Source organism: Stegodyphus dumicola, chromosome 5, assembly GCF_044657685.1.
Source record: "Stegodyphus dumicola isolate Sdum_Otavi_A_Nest chromosome 5, ASM4465768v1".
In the NCBI taxonomy this organism is placed as follows: domain Eukaryota; kingdom Metazoa; phylum Arthropoda; class Arachnida; order Araneae; family Eresidae; genus Stegodyphus; species Stegodyphus dumicola.
This window is the reverse complement of record NC_140772.1, coordinates 166,339,873-166,361,180: the sequence shown is the minus strand read 5'-3', so window position 1 is coordinate 166,361,180 and position 21,308 is coordinate 166,339,873. Positions and strand designations below refer to the sequence as shown.

Genomic DNA, 21,308 nt, shown 5'->3' with positions numbered 1-21,308 from the left:
TTTTGCCCATAGCCGTTCAACGCTTCTTGCATATGCAAAGCGTGAATTTTTCTTGGAGGACTTTTTGAAGCTTATCAAGCGATATGACAAATGTCTCAACGTACTTGTACGAGAATAATAAAATAAAGGTATGTCATATCTTTAATGTCTCATTCTATTTTTTTACTTTAATACACAACTCTGACCACAGTCGACTAGGGAAACTTATTTTTCAACTTACCCTCGTAATTGGGCCTTGTCTAAATAAAGGTTAATCATCCATGTATGGTTCCCATGATTTCAGCAGGATTATTAAGTTCATCTGCTATGACGGTTCACTCGAAAATGTTGGGCAAAGATTTTCCCCTTGATTTCAGTATGAACCCTGCTCTTTATCTTTGCAACGTAAAAATGTCTTATTGTTCTTATTTCAATGCTAAATGGCTCTACAGAATCAATTTCATTGTTGAGATTTTGCATAAAAGCTTAAAATTTATTCATCAAAACATTTCAGTAATGCTAACATGGTCTGTATTCACATTGTAGAAAAGGATTTTGTCAGCCATCTACAACCAAATCCTGTAAAAAAAGAACCTGGAAGACAATATGCTGCATGTTTCTTCAAGAAATATAAAAATGAAAATAAAATATGTAAAGATACTTGCATTTGATGTGCAGGGTGTCAAGCTAGATTATGTTTCGGAACAACCTTCAAATCATAAAAGCGAAGCAACAACCTGTAGGTGTAGAATTTTAGCATAGAATCGGTTGATTTCAAGGGTAAAGTCCCTCTTCATCAGGAGAAAAGTAATCTACTCCTGATGGAGACGGACTGTGTTTGCACTTGAAATCAATAGATCGATCGATCTATGCTAAAAATCTACACCTAGCATAGGTTGTTGCTTCACTTTTATGATTTATTTGAGACGTGTTTCTCTTCTATCTTGACAACCTTCAAAGCTTATCACATGTAAAAAAACTTAGCATAATAATAAATAAGCAAAAATAACAGTACTAGGTTTATTTCCAAAGTCAATATAAACTATCTATAATATTTATAACTATTGGCCATTTTAGATATTTATCTTTCTAATATGTTTGTAATTTAAGTTAAAGCAAAACAGATTTCTTTTTTACAAATTTCATATTTTCTGTTTTACTGCAAAATTTATGTAAAATTTTTTGCATTAAATTGGTTAAAAATTAAATTCATCTAAGAATTAAAATATTGTGCATTTTTAACTTTCAAATGGTACCCACAGAAATTGCATACACCATATTATATGAAACCACAAAATATAATTTAAATTCGTGTATTTTGTAAAAATTGTTGATAAAAATGTGAATAGTCATAAATGTAGATGAAAAAAATATATATAAAAAAATAATAGTCATACACTTTGCAACCAAAAAGTGTGAAAATCCGTACACAGTTAAGTCTGCTTGTTGCAAAACGATTGAAAAATTACTATTAAAACCATCTTTATAAAGCAAAATTTCTATGAGAAATACAGAAAATGAGTAGAATTAAATACTGCAGTGACTATAAATATTCTTCCGGTATTTAGAAATTTTTATCATCCACACCGGTACATACATAGTTTAACTGCACATCCTCTGGAATATATATAAATTTTTTTTAAATAATTCCTTAAAATAAATTAAGGATATAGCTATTAATCTTTCCCTCCCCACTGATGATTCATCTAGAGATACAAATGAGTAATTTAAGCAAAAGTATTGTTTCTTTTTCCTTGTCCTGTTTTCAAGTTTGTTTTTGTATTTAATAACAGAGTTTCCCTCATCTAAAGCAAGTTTTATTATTATAAAAATTTGAAAACATGAAAAAAAGACATCAAAAGTCAATTTGTGCTATATTTTAGTTTTTTACTTTCTTATACATATTTTATATGTTTATTTTCTTTTTCTAGTTCAAATAACATATAAAATATCTTTTTCCTATTTTTAGCAAATACTATTGCCTGGTACTATGCTTAAATCCCATACTCGTATGAAATCAGAAACAATACTTTATAAACACATCTTTTGAGAAAAGTAATACATACCTTTGCAATTTATATCAACACATATTTTCCCTTCAGCATACGTGCTTAATAATTTAGTAGTAGCTTCAATATCTCCAGTTCTTGAAACAAGAAGTAACTTTTCTTCTGGTATTCGACAAGGTTCTGGAGAAACTGATATTTCATCTTCTGACATCGTGTAGAATTTCTTTTAAAATGGATACAGAATTTATCTAAACATTTAAAATTTTCAATTTTCAATTTTTTAATTTATTACACACTTAAATTTTTTCATAAAAAATTCTAACAGTTTTATGCAGAAAAGTAAAAATGATTTTAAACCAGAAGCTTACTGCAGAATTTAAAATCATAAATAAATACAGTTTGCCTTGGCCCTTCTATATATTACATATTTATAACTAGACAATAATTTTACTACTTATTTGGAAATTTAAAAATGAAAAATAATTCTATGCAATGTTTTAATAGAAAGTGCAACAAAACATTTAAAATTCAGCAAAACAGCAACCTTATTTTGGACTTTGCATAAAAATCTATCAATTTCAAGGGAAGATCAGACACAGGGTTCTTTTTCATGATAAAAAATGTTTTTGTTATACCTATAATAAATAACTAAGCTGTTAATAAATTTTTAAAAAAAGCAATATATTTTTATGCCATGTTTTTATATAAATATTGTTGCATTTCATTCTTCAATTTTAAAAAAAACTATCAGATCCAACATTCAATCATGTCTATACAGTGGCTCCCAAAAATAATGTTGTACCTCTAAGACAAAAACAAAAACAGTAGTATCCACAAATTAAATCAAAAATTTTTTAATTGTATTTTAAGCTATTCCTTATAAAATAACATATTAAATTTATCTAAATAATATTTAGCAATTTAAAATAAAAATTAATTAGCACCGCACATAAAAATTTCGCAAAAGTGGTACCATTGGGAAGAAACTGACAAAAGGGGAAAAAAATGCTTAACTTCTAAAAAGATTATCACTTGATGATAAGTTGCTATATTTGTGGTATTGATGTACTCAAAACACTGTTGAGAAAATTCTTCTTAAGGGGTTAGTGGTAGATGACTTGGATCCATTCCTAATAGGTTCTCCATGAAAACTGGGATGAAGGTAAAAACAATGGTGAGGCTTACTAACCTATATGCTAAGACCTCAGTTTTTTATTACATACCTCAAATGAGCAAACTAACAATTTTAGCATTAAAATTATTCCTTTCTAATTAAATCCTTTTTTTAATTTGACTTTTATTGAAATTGTATGTTTCTTAATTTTTACCTCCAATTCACTCAAAATATATTTAACTGGATTTAAATCTAGAGATTCGATTATTGCTCCGGGCAACTGTAGAACAATAACACGCAAATAAGTAAAGCAACATGCTCACTGTCAAACTACTGTATAAAGACTGCATTCACCATTTATCCTGAATATACACAAGGAATATTCTTATCAAGTTGGCACTTAAATTTTATGGCATGCTAACACAGAAATCACTACTTTTCTGTTAGTTTATAATTCTATTTGAATCAAATTTTCTGTTTTTATGAATTTTATACCCATAACCAAAGGGTTAAAATGTTCACGCATTGTGACTTCAGTATCAATAAAATCTATATTATGTAATCCCACTGCAAATAGGCAATTCAATATTAGGTACCTTTGCAATCATGCTTTATTTTAAATACCATACCTTTTAGATTTAATTCTCCCCTTTTTTTTATACCAGACAATAATACAATACACTGAAAAAAAAAAAAAAAAAAAAAAAAAAAAAAAAAATATTGAATTCAATCTCATCCACAATGATGATCTGATCTCAATATGATAAAGTTAAATTTATCATTAACTTTCAAAATAAAAACCTGAGATATTTACTTTTTATTTGTGAAAAAAAAATATCAATGCACCATGGAATTCATCTGATCTGACAACTGTTCTGACTGCTTCAGGGAAAACTGACATATTAAATCTTTCATTAAATTTTGCTAAATGATTTAATGCATTTAAACAAAGATTTCTTAATTCTTTTTAAATAAAAAAAAAATGTTGATCTTTCAATGTAAGCTTTGATGGATGACTATTTCTTAACTTAATTAGAATTTGATTTCCTTCTTTGAATCTTTTATAAATTTGAAACAAGTAGAAAGGGCCAATTTAAATGTTTAGCAACTTTCCTAACGGATTTGAATAAAAAAACAATATTTTTAGTATCATTTAATGTTTATGATACCACATCATGTCACAGGACACATGAAACTGAGATTTATTTGTATAATGAATTTTCAAGTATAAATTCAAACCATATTTAAACTATCGCCACTACTTGAAAATCAAAATGCATAATATACTTTTATTAAGTCTTAATTTCTTTGGGGTAATAAAATGGTGTCTCAAGACCTTTGTGTAAAGTGACCACACGTCCCGATTTTGGCAGGACAGTCCCGCTTTTTGGAGGACTGTCCCACATCCTGCCGATTTTTAAAAATGTCCAGCTTTTTAGAAAACATCTGCATTTCTTCTTTTAAACGTACTGTAAAAATGTATTATATATTAATTATAGTGAATATAAAGAAATAAAAAAACACATAAAATGCATGCAGAGTAAACTAAATTAGGGGATGTAACGAGTTAGATTTACTCGGTGGTATTCGATCATTGTCGTTACGTCTCATCAAGGAATATGTATAGTTAAAAGGAGGAACAGCTAGCATTAGCTGAAGGGCTATTTGCTTTCCACACCATAAACCACAATCAAAGTTTCAGATCGATTGATTGTACGTCGCAAATAATCAAGACTTTGTACGACAAAAATTTGCATGTGCAAGGACACAAACCAAAGCAATTATTTGTAATGTTTTTTTACCATATTCGTTTTCACAACTGCAGAAAGAATTAGATAAATGCACATTTATATCCATATATTTATGATGCTTCCAACCGCAAAGATTTAAAATTATTTCACACAATTGTTAGAATTTTTGATCCAGAAACAGGAATTAAAATCTGAATATTAGATTTTGTTTCATTGCCGGGTGAAACTTCATAAATAATTTTTCATTTAATACGTACTATTTTAAAAAAGAATAATTTGAACAATAAAATTATTGCCTATTGTAAGGAATAACACTAACAAAAATTTTGGTGGAAAAGCTAGAAGAGGCATCAATAACGTTTTTACAAAACGAACATTTGAACAAAAAAATTATTTGAGTAAGTTTAGCAGCACACATTCTGCACAATACTGTTCAAACAGCATCTGACTTACTTCCAGTGGATGTTGAAAACATTATCGAAATCTTTTATTTGTATTTTTATATATATATGGTCAAAAGTCTTTAATGCGGACTCGTCGGGACTTTGGCGATTCCGGATTATAGATCATCAGTTTAAATCTGGTAAGATGGCATGCAGAAATTATAAAATTAAAAATATGAAACCGTAACTTATGAAATAAAGAGCAATTATGATCTAAAGGGTATCAAAATTTACAAAAAAAAAAAAAAGCTTAATATTTATTTGTTTACTTTATTAAACATTTCTTTCAACATGCGCATACGTAAAGTATACATTACGCATAGTCGAAATTAGAAATTGCAACCAGAAAACTATTTCATGTGTATTCGTGATATTTATAATGATGAGGAATTTGATTTAAATCATATCAAAGATGGAGTACATCGAGATGAAATACTACATTTAGTAAGGAATTATAAGCTGAATAAAATAAAAATATCTGCCCTGAAGATAAGGATAGTGCTGACAGATCAACTTCCAGTTCATTGAGCGCTGCGATGTCCCTCGCTTTCACAGAGCAGCGTGAAATTGATAAATAGATTTTGGAGTGGTTAGAGAAACAAAGGATATGCCTTTATCCATTTTTTGCAGCAATTCCACTTTTTGTTTAATGGACATCGAAACATACTTTCGCTTTGTAGATCCTTTACATATTAGTAAATATATATCGGAAATTCTATTTGACATAATCGAAAGTTCAAGCTTACTTTTATAAAATTGCTCTAACACTCTGCAAAAAATAATAAGCCGGATCCAATTTGAAGATTAAGGAACAACGCAATCTGCAACATTAACTGAAATAGATAATTAGATAATTTTAGCTTAGCTTATACCGTCCGTTATACATTAAACGTGCATGCGTAAATGTATTATGCGCATGCGTGAACGTATTATGCAATGAAGCATGCGCAGAAAGTTTGTAGCTTTGAGGTCCGGATATGGGTGCCGGATTAACGACTTTTGACTGTACGTGTTGAAAAGTTTGAAGGATTTTTGTGAAAGTGCAGAAATTGAATAGAAAAGAATTATTGGTTACAGCAAAACACGATGGCTAGCTCTTTTATCAGCTGTAGAAAATATTTTTAAAATGTATGAACCGTTAAAATCGTACTTTTTATCACAAACGGCAAAACACGATGTCTAAGAATATTGCAGCTCTTTTTTAAAAATGACACATCACAAATTTGGCTTCAGTTCATCCACAACCACGTTACATTATTTCACAATGCTGTGAAAATTATTGAAGGGAACAAAATTTCAAATACGGAAGTGTCAAATGAAATCAATTATTAAAAAACAAAATTGTGAGAACGAATTAATAACAATTACGTTCCTTTAGTTATTCAAAAGGACATCACTAGTTTGGAAGCACAAGGTGCCATTAAACGACCTGATTTTCTGAAAGAAGTCAGAAATTTTCATAATAACTGCTTGGAATATCTTGAATAATGGACAGTTCAATTCGAGGATATTAAAAACTTTCATTAGGTGACATTAAAAAAGGAGGAAAGGGAATATGTGGAAAAAATCTTTTTAATATATTTGTAACCATTTTCCGAAAAATAATATTTGCGAAAATAATTTTTTGATGAGGTGTCATTGGTAAAAAGATACATTACTGATGAAAAAAATTAAATGTTAGTTGTCTGCAAATGTGGGGAAAAAAAAATGGACGGAGTTATTCCGGGGAAAGTGCAGAATCGCCCACTGCTTGGCGCATTTTTAAGAATTACACATACTCGGTATCCATGTACACATCGACCTATTTTTATTTAAAAAAACATCCCAGAATTGCACAAAAATGGCATCGTGCACTCCCTTGACTTTATCCATGTACACATCGACCTATTTTCACTTAAAAATTAAAAGAAAATTGACAAAAATCCAATTCTTCTTACTCTTATACAAATAAGTGCGCGATTCTGCACTTTAGCCATTATTCCTTCACTTTGAACAGAATACTATTCCTTATGAAAATATTTTGAAAATTGTAGAACATGCGGTCTCCCTTCCAGGAACAAATGCAGCAACAGAACATGTTTTTCTAGTGTCAATAAAATATAGACAATTGAAAAAACACAGCTGAAGATTAAAACTTTAAAATCTGCATTAAGCCTAAAATATAATTTGACCAATGCATGTGAGAAATTTCACGACATTTTAATAAATGATCCAAATCTATCGCAAAGTATTCACTCGGATAAAAAATATGACCATGAAAGAAAATTATAATTTTTTAAATGAAAAATATTAAATTAATTAAAAAACATAATATTCATATTGTTTATATTTTATAGTTACTAATAGTTAATAATAAATATTGTTTTGTATAATTATAGACAAGTATATGAATATATACAATAAAATATATTTTTTTGAATTATTGGTATGTTTCATTGATAAATTCTAAATTCATTCTATTTGTCCCGCTTTGTCTCAATGAATATGTGGCCACTTTACCTTTGTGAGATAAATACACTTGGATGCTTATTTTTTTTAAGTATTTAATTATTTGAATAATTTTCAAACATAATTTTGCAAATAAGAGAATTTTTTAAATGAAATTTTAAAAAGTTCTAATTTAATCTGTATATACTGCTATTTGTACTTCAAAGTCGAAGGTATTGCGAGATTTGTGTAGCCATTGTACAATGCAGTCTATTAACTTACTTAAAAAAAAATATATTCCGTCAACCTATGGATGTAACATTTACAAACTGATTAACTTAATTTAATAAATACTTAATTGTACGTTAAATATACGACGATTAAAAACAAGCCCAAGACAGCGAACTCAAATCTAACTAAATTTTGAATACATGTTTTAAAACAAAATACATCTATTATTTTTTCCAATTAAAGATCACAGACTGTTTCATTAGAATAGAATGATTTTTTGAATTTAATTCTAAATTTTAAAAAAATGAATCTGAAGAGAAACTTTTATTACTAGCTCAAAACGAAACGAAACCAAAAACGCCTCTGATAATGTAATTTGAACATCCACAACGCATTCAGCTGGCGATAATACGATGACTTGGCGGGTATGTTTACAAACTCTGCAGCAGTCAAGACTTTCTGCAAGGGTATGCTTTTTTTTTTTTTGTAAACAATGAAACTTTCGCCCTATCCAACGCAAAGGTAAAGTCAAAAGAGGAATCTCAATATAACGCAATAAGTGACAATTACATTTATAGAAACATATGACAAAAGTTAATTTCTACTTAAACGAAGGTTAAAAATTTCAGTTCTTCCTCAGGAGATACAAACGGGAGGAAAAAAGGTAGAAAATTTAAATAAAATGATCGGTAATAAAAGACATGAAAAACATTAAGAAATGTAATTATTACCGAAACAGCATCACAAAATTTTATTAATATCTTAGATAATTATAACCTAGCATATTCTTATGCATAAACTGTGGAAAAATATTTAACTGTGACGCTGTTTATGATAAATGGGATATAATTTAAATTTGTGGCAGAAAGACTTAGCATGATGCAAAAATAGCACTGTATGATAGTTGTTTTAGCAAGTTTTATTTCTGCTATTTTTTTTATGCGAAAATATGGAAAAATAGGGATCGCAAATGGCATTCTTAGCAGTTTTGACGGCTGATGGGGGAATCCCAATCCTCACTAAAACAGCTGGGGACATCAAATCGGTAAAAAATGCTCACGGGTAAACATGGTGTAAGGTCATAGATGTAGGAAGTAAGATGGAGTGGCCCTAACCGGTTTTTCCCATACCCTGCTCTGAAGTACTGGCGATCCCTACGTGGTGACCGAAACATTCAGTAATTTACCATTAAGTTCAATGGGTTTTGACACGATCGGATGTAAATATTATGTAATTACGTCGTAAATATACATATAAATGTATATATTTTCTTTTTCTACAGTACTTCAGAGTCCTACGTATATGAAAATACATTTCATTTTGAAAGGACTTAAATGCTATACTTTTTACAGAACAGTTTGCTCAGAATGGTTTAATTTGAGTGAAATATTTTCACAAGTTTTTGTTAATTAAATTTGAAAAAAATTTGAAGGTAATTTGATTTTGTTCGGTTAAAGATTACAAAACTTCAGATCAAAGTTTATTGTGTTATTAATATTAAAAGTATGCGTTATTTCTTTTCTATTTATGGAGCTTCTTCCTAAAATACTTTCTTAAATATGACATATTTTAGCTTCTGAGGCATCTTTTAAATGGAAAACTATAAGCCAATTTATAATTAATGCTCTGTTCGGTCCATTTCAAATTAGAGCACCTTTTATTTTAATAGTGAAATACTTTAAATAGTACTTAACTTTCTCAGAATATTTCTGAAAAGGAATTAAATAAGGATTTTTTTTTTTTTAAATATTATTTAAAACTTGTAACTGAGTTATAAAATGTAAGGGGAATAATTCTTTTAACTATACTTATCAGATTTTTTACCCATAATTTCAACAATACGTATTCCAAAACTCTTCTTTAGTACTTACTCAAGTACGCATCTCATAGAATTTGCTTTACTATATCTTTTAACAGATTGCTTTCCAGTACGAACAATTCTTGCTTAAATAGTTTTATAACATATTTGTCAACAGGATTTCAATTTATGTTTACAATTCAATGCTAAGTTTATTATATATTTAGATAATGTTTATGATCATTATAAATTTAGATACATTTAATAATTAGATTTCTTTAAAGTAACTTTCACTTGTTTATAAATGAATAAATCCTTCATTTCAAACACATTAATAAATATTTACGTATTTTGTTAAAGGCAGATACATGCTTTTTGCAAGCACATGCCTAAATACCCATACATATTTCATATTTTTCTTTTCAGGCATGTGCAAATCTGTAATTTTTGTGCATTTACTATATTTTTCGAGTAAAGTAATTTACACTAATTTAACATATACTCAAAAGTTTTACATAAGAAATATGTATAAATATAATTTGAATGAAAATTATCTGGATTATTTTTAATACTCATTCAGAGGTAAGTTTTTCTTCAAAATTCCTCCATGATGGCATCTCTCCCTTTAGGCAGATAGCCCTTGCATGCCTTACTCTATTTAATAAAAACTTAATGTGACCTACGTGCCTAATTACAAATATTTTAACATGCATCATTTTATATTTACATTTAGCCATCAAGTTTCAAACTTTTGACTTAAAACACGTTTTAGGATATATTCATCATCAAATTCAAATCTGCTAGTAAATATATTTTGGCAGAGCACTCAATACCTCTTTTATCGATTTTACACACTTTAATAATTCTCTGATAATATAATAAATAATAATAACCAATTAAAACATGTAAGCCCAAAGTGAATATTTTTCAGATATATAAAAATAAAATTATGAGTTTAAAATGAGCAACAGTAAAGCCTCTCCTCCAAAAAATTTTAAAAAGTACATGTTACCATAATATGTGGATGTGAAAAAAAAATTATTTTATTTAAAACATTTTGGCGTTTGAAAAATAAAATAAAAGTAGCGAATACTCTAGCAAGGGTATCGAAAGATGTATACAATTTTAAAGGTACCGCAAGGTATTTTTCATTCTTTAAGCGTAACAAACTAAAATCTATATTTTTGTAGTTCAAGAGCTTGGAATTTTTTAAAACAAATTCATAATCAAAATCGCTGTTGTTAGTTATTGAAAAAAATAACCAAGATGTGATTTTTGCGTAATTGTCACTAAACTATGCAAATTGCTGTTATCCATCACACTATGAATGTTTCTTTCATGCAAAAGTGTCCCATTTTTCGATTTGTATGGAACTATCGCTTGTCAAAATACTATCAGAACATAGTCAAGCGAGCTTCTGAATGTAAAAAAAAAAAAAAATCTCATCTGGTGACCGAAGCTTCGAAGCACTGCTTCACTTCTAGTGCCGGTTTGGCCACTCCTTCCTTTCTTACCTCCATGTGTACATAGTAAAATTTTAAATTAAGCAAAAGAAAAGTCTGACCATTTTTTTTTCCTTGATTGCTATCAAAAATTACACCAAGCTAAGTTTTTTTAACCTAATTTTAAGCTGTAATTAATTCTGAATTTGGCTTCTGGCAATGGAATAAGATTGCTGTGGGCGGTTTTCACCAAGAAGATTAACCCTGTACTACTCGCATGGCGTTCCACAGATGCCAGGAATGTTTCTTTTTTAGTTGCTTTATGAACGGATGCGCAAGCTTATGCTGCCGTCTACCTTTCTGTCAACTATATAGAAATAAGTAGAAATCATCGAAACAACGCTATTTTAATTTTAGTGCTGAGAGGAAGAGGTTATAAGCCGATTTGCTCTGCTGGATTCTAGGAGACGCCACGCGACCGGTTTTGATTCTAAAGATAAGTATTTTAAAATTTATATATTCTAGTATTTTTAATTTGTATTATTAACAGCTGTCCTTAGTAGCTTTTTTTTTTTTTTTTTTTTTTTTTTTTCCATTTTAGTGATAGTTGAAAGAAATTGTTTGTGAATATACTTAATTTTAAATGTAAAAAAAATATATTTTTTTTGGTATTTATAATTTTTATGGGTAACATTTGTTTTTATTATTTATTTTCTTAGAGTCAAGATGACTTTTCAGAAAAAATTCAATATCAAATGAACGTGACAAAAGAAATAGTACTATGTATGCCGATGGAAGAATATGAATCAGGTGATGAGTTTGATGATTATAGTGATACAGAAGAAGCTAGAGTGGAAACAAGAAAAGAAAACACAGACACCGAGCAAGAAAGACCCCAATGATAGCAATAGTGATGATCATATTGCTGATAATTATTTCCTAGGCCGGAATAAATCATCAAAATGATCAGAAGTTTGCCCACCTAAAAATAAAAAATATATGCTCTTGGCGACATAATATTATCACTCATTTGCCAGGGGTGAAAGGTGTTGCAAAAAATGCTGGAAAGCCGGAGCAATGTTGGGCATAATTTTCCGACAAGAGCATGTATTTAATATAGTTAAGCTCACAAATGAAAAGATATCCACAGTACAGGAAAATTATTCTCGGTAAAACGATGCCCATTTGACTGACATAATTAAAATAAAAGCGCTTCTAGGCGTATTGCACATTTATGCTTCTAGACAGGACAATCATGTAAATACCAAGGAGATATGGTCCTCTGATAAAATGGGTATTGAGTTATGCCATCTAATAATGTCTGAAAAACGATTTAGGTTCCTTTCACATTGTTTGAGGTTCGACAAGAGTGACACACGCGATATAAGGAACAAAACTGACAATTTAGTGCCTATACGTGATGTGATTTCTTCATTTGTGGAAAATTGTGAGTATGCTTATTCATTTGGAGAATATTGTACAGTTGATGAAAGATTAGATACTTTTATGGGTAAACGTTTCTCCAGGCAGCATATCCCTAGTAAACCAAATAAGGTTCTAGGATAAAATTATTTGCATTAATAGATGCCAGGATGTACTACTCTGTAAACCTAGAAATGTATGTTGGCAAGCTGCCTGCAGGTCCATTCGGAATTAGCAACAAACCACAAAGGAGTTTTATAATCTCAGGTCGCCATATAACTATAGACAATTTTTTTATCTTGTTACATTTAGCAAATTTTTTGCTTCAAAATAATCTTACTTTGGTTGGAACTATGAGAAAGAATAAGAGTGAAATTCCTCCAGGGTTTACACATACAAAGAATCGGGAAGTAGGAACATCATTGTTTGGGTTTCATAATGACTCTAATGTCGTATGTAACTAAGAAAAACAAGGTGGTTCTGATTCTCTCCACTATGCATCATGATGTAATTCATGAAGCATGTAAAAAAAAAAAAAGCCACAGATGATAACCTTTTATAACTCAACTAACAAATTTATGCTGTTGACCAGTTGTGTAGCACTTACAATGTTGCCAGGAAAACGAACAAATGCCCTATGGTCATATTTTATAGTATGATGAATGTAGCAGCTATAAATGCTCAAATAATATGTCGTGCAAATAACTTATCAATCAGCACCACGTGCAGTGAGTTTTTTAAACTTGTGGGTAGCTTATGATTCCTTGCATAGACGTTCTCAATGTTCATCATTACCTAGAAACCTCAAGCAGGATATTCAAAGCATTTTCTCAGATGAGGGTACAGTTCAACTTACAGTAGAGGCTTGAACTACTAAAAGGCAGAAATAACATGAATATGTCCATTCCAAGAACAGGTACACCAAGTACAAATACCGCAGTTGTAAACAGTTTTATTATTAGAAAACGCTCAGCAAATATGCGTTGATTGCTAATTTGTGCAACTAACTGAGACAATTTCACTTGTATTTGAGTTAATTTGAATAAAATTAAGTCTCACTGTAAACTGAAGTTTTGTTATTTGTGTTTGTAATAGATACCACAAATAGGAAGCACTTCCGCAGAGAACCCGGTAAATGTAAACATCGCCAACTTTGGCGATAATAGTTCTAACTTGGTAACCCTTCGGATTTATCCCATTCACTTGTTCGAAGTTTGCAACCATTCCTCTTGTGTTTATTTTGTTGAATTAAGACTGTCGTTGTTCGCATTTGCAGATTTATATTATTCTTCTCTTATTTATTATTATTTTTTCTGAATTTTTTAACAATGAATAGATAGAAATATTTTCCTAGATATATGCCGGTTCTCGGATCGGGATGAAAGGAGGGGTGAATGTTAATTTGTAACACGGCTGTTCACGTTGTGTTCTTAATTATTAACAGCTCTAACCATGAGGTTTCCAAAGTCTAAAATAATTTGTTTTCGTAGACCGCAAAAATGTGCATGTGCATTTTAAATAATTAAGTAATGCTTTTATTTTTATTATTGGTTATTGTCATCTAAAATTATGAGAATAAAGCAATTTTTATGGCGTAAAATTTTAACAAGATAATATATTGTTAATGCTTTTCTAACAATAACCTTTCAGAGGATGGTAGGTGTGGCATAAATAGATGATTAAATTGAAATAAAAAAATATTGATTATCTAAGATGACAGAATAGTTTGATGCATCACCATGGTCATCAAAATTAGCAAACGACTGCTAGTGTAAGGAATATATTGTTTTCTGTGTTAACTGGAATTTAAGACAAATTTTTTTTCGTATATCACGTTTAACCGGTTAATTTCAGTATATTAATACTAATTTATATTTTTTAAATGAATTTTTATATCCGTTATAAATGCTTATATATTGTCTTATGCTTAATAATATATTCTTTTCTGTGCTAACTTGAATTTAATGCAAATTTATTTTCGTATATCACGTTTAACCCTTTAGTTTTACATCTACATCCATATTATCTGTGAATTTTTACTACCATATGCTTAATATATTGTTTTATCTGCTAACTTGAATTTACATGCACTAAAAATCACGTTTACGGCTCGGCTCATCGTCGATGAAACGCGAGCTTGGCGAGTAAGAATGCAACGGCGCCAACGGGTTCTCTGCGGATGAAAACCCCACAAATATATGTATGCTTTTTTAATAATCCCTTTGCATTCAGAAATTTGAGTTGAATAACCTAAATATAATATATATTAATATAGCAAAAATATACCTGGCTTCTGGTAGATGCCACACAACATTTAACATAACAATATGCCACGGAAGCACTACAGGGTTAAAACAGGAGAGAAGTTCCTAGTTTCCTCTGTCTGAAATGAAACCTGCCAGAATAAGCGGCAACTATGTTTATGAGATCAAAACATTGCCATGAGGCAGTGAAATGTACTTGTTTTATTGGTGTTCTATGAGTGTATTTTTTAGTAATAATGTGGGATATTTACTTAACATGAAACATAGAACTTGTCTTAAATTTGGTTTAATACTAGTGTACGGTACACACAGGATTTGGGTTGGTGAGGTCATTTTGGTATTGGCAACAATTTTCAAAATTGTGCGAAGGCTGTGCCTTCTGACATAATAAAGATGATATTTGTAACAAAACATAAGTAGCAAATTGTGAACAAGTGCTGTCAAATCTGAATGCATTATTTATAGCTTTCAAACTTTCTAAATGAGATTTATACATATTTCAATGATTTATTTAGATTTTATTAACTGCCTTTTACATGTTACCTTTTCAATATCTTTTTAAAAATTTTACAAGACAGTTATTTGTGGTTTATTCACAAAAATATATTAATTGAATAAAGATACATTGGTAAAAGTATCTTTACGGGTACCCCTTGCCGATTTTTGGTGGTACATAGATACTGAGTTTGTGCAATTCTTTGACTTGTTATTTTGGCCTTTGTGTAGCAGTTATTTTAGAGCCAAAAATCGCCGCTACACAATACAAAATAACAAGATGAAGTTAATTTATACAAAATAACAAGTCGAACTGCACAAACTCCATATCCATGTACACATTGACCTATTATCACTTAAAAAAAATCACAGAATTGCACAAACTAGGTATTGCACGCTCCCTTTATCCATGTACACGTCAACCTATTTTCACTTAAAAAGACATCAGAGAATTGCACAAACTTGGCATTGCGCACTCCCTTTGTCCATGTACACATCGATATATTTTCACTTAAAAGTCGAAGGGGCACACAACTTTAGGTAAAAGTATATTTACGGAACATTCAACTACTCAGGTTACCATAAATGAAACAACAACTTCGCGATAATACAAGGGGTACCCTTCAGTCTACTCTAACTGACACATTTTTTGCAAAAATTATTTCAGTTTTACGATTAATAATTCATAAGAGTTTCTAACAACATCCAATAACATAGTGTAAAATGTAACATGTTACTCCATGCTAAGGAACAGTGATCAGATACAAGAAAATGTATATCATATAATTTGTTTGCTTTTCATTAGATATGAAATAGAAACATATGATAATATTTTCCATGTTTTGTAGATTACATGAAAATATTTACACAAATATAATCCTGGGAATAATTTTAGATGTTCTGATCATACATTTCTGTGCAACACAAAATTTAATGGATGAAATATGAATGCAGGAAGTATCACTTTCTAAACAGAACCTTCTCTCCTTTTCTAACCTACCTGGTTTTCATTGTTTTTCTCATATGTAACATAAATATGAGCTAATTTTCCTTAGAAAATTCTCTGCAAAAACATTTCTCTTTTGTCGGTTAGTCCTCATGAGCTTTATTTACCTTTATTAAATCAATAAACCCACTAATCATAACATATTTTTAATAATTAATAAATATATAGAAATAATTAATAACTATTGATTCTTTTTTTTTTTTTTTTTTTTAATTTCTATTTTCGTTGTATACCGTTTCTGTTTCACTATTCTCGACTCTGATTTTTGTTAGACACTTTTTGTGTTTAATTTTTTTTTTTATTCATTTTTTGTAGAAACTTCCATTTGCATCTATTGGACTTTTGAATGGCGTGCATATGTTTTCTCGCTTACAGGAAGTAGAATTAAAATGTGCTGTAACACCAGATGAAAAGATTTCATGGCGGGAATATCATAAAAGGTTAACTAAATTAATTTATAATTGTATATGATAATTATGTTACACTATTCCACAAAATTAGTTTTATAGCAAAAGGACAATCAGTATGTAGCAAAAGGGAATTTTTAATGAATAAATTTTTCAAATGGAATAATAAATAGGAAACTGTAATATAAAATGCAGCAAAGAGGAAAATAGGTAGCCTTACACTAATACGGTACAAAGTCCATAATCTGGACTCGTTGGGACTTTGGCGATTCCAGATTAGGGTTTTTTTCCGGATTATAGATCATCACTTTAAATCTGGTAAGATGGCATGCAGAAATTAATTTAAATGTAAGTTGTTTAAGTTGCTTCCTTTTATGTGATAATACTTTAATTCTATAAACAGACATAATTTCTTGTTCAGTTACAATGTTCCGCTGTTCAAGTCCTATAATTGCTATGTCGAGAATACCGACTAATTTGTCAATCGAAAGTTTTTCCTTTTCAATAACCTCTGTGTCACTTTCTTCACTATCAGAAGCGAATTATAATGACGAGGAATTTGATTTAAATCATAGAAAAGATGGAGTACATCGAGATGAAATACTACATTTAGTAAGGAATTATAAGACAAATAAAATAAACACATCTGCCGTGAAGATAAGGATAGTGCTGACAGATCAACTTCCAATTCATTGCGCGCCAAGGCGTTTCCACCCCTCCTTCCGCGGCAGAGCAGCATGAAATTGAAAAACAGATTTCGGAATGGTTAGAGAAACAAAGGATATGCCTTTATCCATTTTTTGCAGCAATTACACTTTTTGTTTGATGGACATCGAAACATACTTTCCCTTTGTATATCCTTTGGGAGCTCCAGTATCGGAAATTCTATTTGACATAATCGAAAGTTCAAGCTTACTTTTATAAAATTGCTCTAACAGTCTGCAAAAAAATAATAAGCTGGATCCAATTCGAAGATTAAGGAACAACGCAATCTGCAACATTAACTGAAATTGATAATTAGATAATTTTAACTTATACCGTCCGTTATACATTAAACGCACATGCATATTATGTGCATGCACACAAGCATATGCGTGGCCGTAAAGGTCTTACGTGCATGCGTTGACGCATGCGCAAAAAGTTTGTAGCTTTGAGGTCCGGATTATGGGTGTCCGAATTAACGACTTTTGACTGTAATTGTTTAATTTCAAGTATTTGATATTTTTACATGTGTGGAATTACTATTATGTAAAATTAACTCAAATGTTTTGTTAATATTCATATTTATATTTCTTTTATTCTGAATAACAATATGTAACTATTAGCTCCATGGTGGTAGGAAGGGCCAATAATTATTTGTTGCCATTGAGAATAAAAGAAATATAAATATGAATATGATTAGCCTAAAGGGACAATTTGCTGAGAAGGGCTATTACTTTCATTTTGGAATTTTGCGTTGATTCACTATAAACAGCGAATCACTTCTTAAATTATTGTCATCAAATATTAGGGCCCTGTATTAAATTTAAAAAAATAATAATAATGAAGAATCTGCATAAATGTATGTATGTTTCTCACACTGTGATAAAACAACGGTACCTAGAGTCATCAAATTTTGAATAACGTACATATCTGCCCGAGTATGGGCATCTGGAAGCCCAAATTTTTTATGAGTGTTGATTAAGGAACTCAATGATTTCAAAGTGAGCATTGGCAACACTGTGTGGAAAAAAAAAAAAAAAAAAGACTGTGTGTCGGAAATTCTAAAGATTTGCTCTGATAAATATTTTGTGATCTTGCTGTTGAATTGAATTTTATGGTTTAGATGCAAAGAACATGATATTTAATAAATAAAGTGTTTCGGCCTTCAGAGTCATCTGCCTGTCTGTGAGATATTATTTCACAATGCGCAGTTCGCATTTTGTTTTTGCATTCTTCCAAATGCTAATTGTAACTTTCGCTTTACCTTTTTGCTGTGTTGTGTTGAAATCGCTGAATAAAAGTTGTACTACTGTCCACTCACAAAGATGTATTCTTTTGTTTATTAATTTAAATTTAACTCAAGAGCACAAGCGCAAAAATTACGAACACGAAAAGGCGCACTGGGTATGTCATACCCAAAAGCAATTAACGTGTTTTAAATTACATTAATAATATAAATATGAGTATAAATGTGGATTAACATGAAAAATGAACTTTAGAATATTTTAAAGAATATAATAAATGAAGTACTTAAAATACAATTATTTTGCACATCTCTGGCAGACTGAACACATATGCTCTATACAAATACAGTCAAAAGTCGTTAATTCGGACACCAATAATTCGGAATGATCTATAATCCGGACATCAAAACTAAAAACTTTCTGCGCATGCGCCACGTTGACACATGCGCAGAGGCGTTCACGCGTGCGCGTAAGACCTTTTACGACTGCACATATGACTGTGCGCAAGTGCAGAATACGTTTTCGCGTGCGCATTTTATGTATAATGGACGTATAAGCTAAAATTATCTAATTATCTATTTCAGTTAATGTTGCAGATTGCGTTGTTCCTTAATTTTCGAATTGCATCCGGCTTATTATTTTTTGCAGACTGTAAGAGCTTTTATAAAAGTAAGCTTAAACTTCCGATTATATCAAATAGAATTTCCGATATATATTTGTTAATATGTAAAGGATCTAAAGCGAAAGTATGTTTTGAAATCCGAAATTTGTTTATCAATTTCACGCTGCTCGGGACGGGCGCCTAATGAATTGGAAGTTGATTTGTCAGCACTATCCTTATCTTCAGCGCAGATGTTTTTAGTTTTTATTTTATTTGGCTTATAATTCCTTACCAAATGTAGTATTTCATCTCGATATGCTCCGTCTTTGATATGATTTAAAACAAGTTCCTCGTCATTATAATTCGCTTCCGACAGCGAAGAAAAGTGACAGAGGTTATTGAAAACAAAAAAATTTCGATTGACAAATTAGTCGGTGTTCTTGACACAGCAATTATAGGACTTGAAGGGCGGAACTTTGTAACTGAACAAGAAATTATGTCTGTTTAATAGAATTAAAGAGAAAGTATTATCACATGAAACGAAGCAAAACTTAAACAACTTACATTGAAAGAAATGTTTAATAAAGTAAACAAATAAATATTAAGCTTTTTCTTTTTGCAAATTTTGATACCCTTTAGATCATAATTGTTCTTTATTTCATAAATTACGGTTTCATATTTTTTATTTTAGAATTTCTGCATGCCGTCTTACGAGATTTAAACTGATGATCTATATTCCGGAAAAATCGATAATCCGGAATCGCCGAAGTCCCGACGAGTCCGGATTAATGACTTTTGACTGTACTGATATTACATTTCTCGCACAGAAACTGTGTCTTTCTGTCCTTGTTTTTAGGGCACCCAGTGCATCCTCTGTAAATGTTTTTCATCTTTTTAGACGGTGGTTCCATGTTGCAATCTCCTGAAATTACTTTTCTTTTAGTTTCAAAGGGAGCATGATTTGCTGCCGCCATTGATTATTAGAAAAGTATTTGAAGAATCACTCCACAGATTTCCCAGCTTCATGAATGTGACCTTGAGTTCAGCTACAAAAGGTTTCGTCCATTTCAAAGAAAGGGGTTTTGAGATAAGGGACAAAGAATATGCCCTCTAGTATGAGATACCCGGGGCGTGTGCTCGCGGGTTAAGATACCGCTGCGCTACATAAAGGCAACACACAAAACAAAAAACACCCCTTTAGGAACAATATGAAATCTGAAAACTTCAGATTAAAATTTATTTCATGATTATTTGTTTTAAATTTTGATTCCATTATTTTTGTTAGTCAGAGTAGCACCTCATTTTGATAGCTAAAAAATGAAACCAGTAAACTTACCAATTGGTTAGAGATTCTTGGTGTTTCTAAATTATAATTCAGTTTGAATACCGGCAATCAAGACAACAACATTCATTTCATCACTAATCTTTGTTGTAGAGTGTAAAATCTCTATATTGTCACAATAAATATTATTTAAGTTCTACTTTCAGTTTGTATACTTACGTGTACAAACACTCATTCTTATTAGCCCAGAAGGGCTATTAATTTCGTTTTGCAATTTTGTGGCATTTTACTATAAACAGCATTTCACTTTTCAAATTGTTGCCACCAAATATTAGATCCCTGCAATTATGTTTAAAAAAATAAATAATGAAGAATCTACGTGATTGTATGTATGTGTCTCGCACTGTGAAAATATAACTTTACTTAGATACATCAAATATTGAATAACGTAGTCCTTAGATAGTGATTTGAATGCAAACTAAACAGAGATTTAGAGGTTCAGTGGAATAAATCTGCTACCAGATTCTTTGGGATACAACAGACTTGTTCACTTCTCAAAGATACTTGCTTTTTATATTACAATTAAAAAATATTTTGGAATTTGCTTAGTAATACATTTGGTGTTCTTTCATTTCTATATGTGTGTATTGTAACTTTGTCATACATTCAATCACATTTTGAATCTTTTTCA

General features: G+C 30.3%; 2 protein-coding genes across 7 annotated transcripts in view; one reads left to right on the top strand and one right to left on the bottom strand.

The window, feature by feature from the left end:
• Window positions 1-8,432, bottom strand: part of LOC118191909 (oxysterol-binding protein-related protein 1-like) — a 256,307-nt gene extending 247,875 nt beyond the window's left edge. The window contains exons 1-2 of one of the 2 annotated variants that reach the window (XM_085817344.1): window positions 8,286-8,432; window positions 2,046-2,236 (exon numbers count right to left, since the gene is read on the bottom strand). In XM_085817344.1, the coding sequence (XP_085673470.1) occupies window positions 2,046-2,199 (154 nt within the window). In that variant the 5' untranslated portion in view covers window positions 2,200-2,236; window positions 8,286-8,432. The remainder of the gene's footprint in view (window positions 1-2,045; window positions 2,237-8,285) is intronic. The other variant, XM_085817345.1, reaches the window with a different exon arrangement.
• Window positions 8,433-8,855: 423 nt separating this feature from the next.
• Window positions 8,856-21,308, top strand: part of fy (fuzzy planar cell polarity protein-like protein) — a 61,566-nt gene continuing 49,113 nt past the window's right edge. For 2 of the 5 annotated variants that reach the window (XM_035362767.2, XM_035362763.2), the window contains exons 1-2: window positions 8,856-8,999; window positions 16,697-16,821. In XM_035362767.2, the coding sequence (XP_035218658.1) occupies window positions 8,925-8,999; window positions 16,697-16,821 (200 nt within the window). In that variant the 5' untranslated portion in view covers window positions 8,856-8,924. Of the gene's footprint in view, window positions 9,017-9,129; window positions 9,387-16,696; window positions 16,822-21,308 lie in introns of those variants that run through there. The other 3 variants (XM_035362766.2, XM_085817343.1, XM_035362768.2) reach the window with 3 other exon arrangements.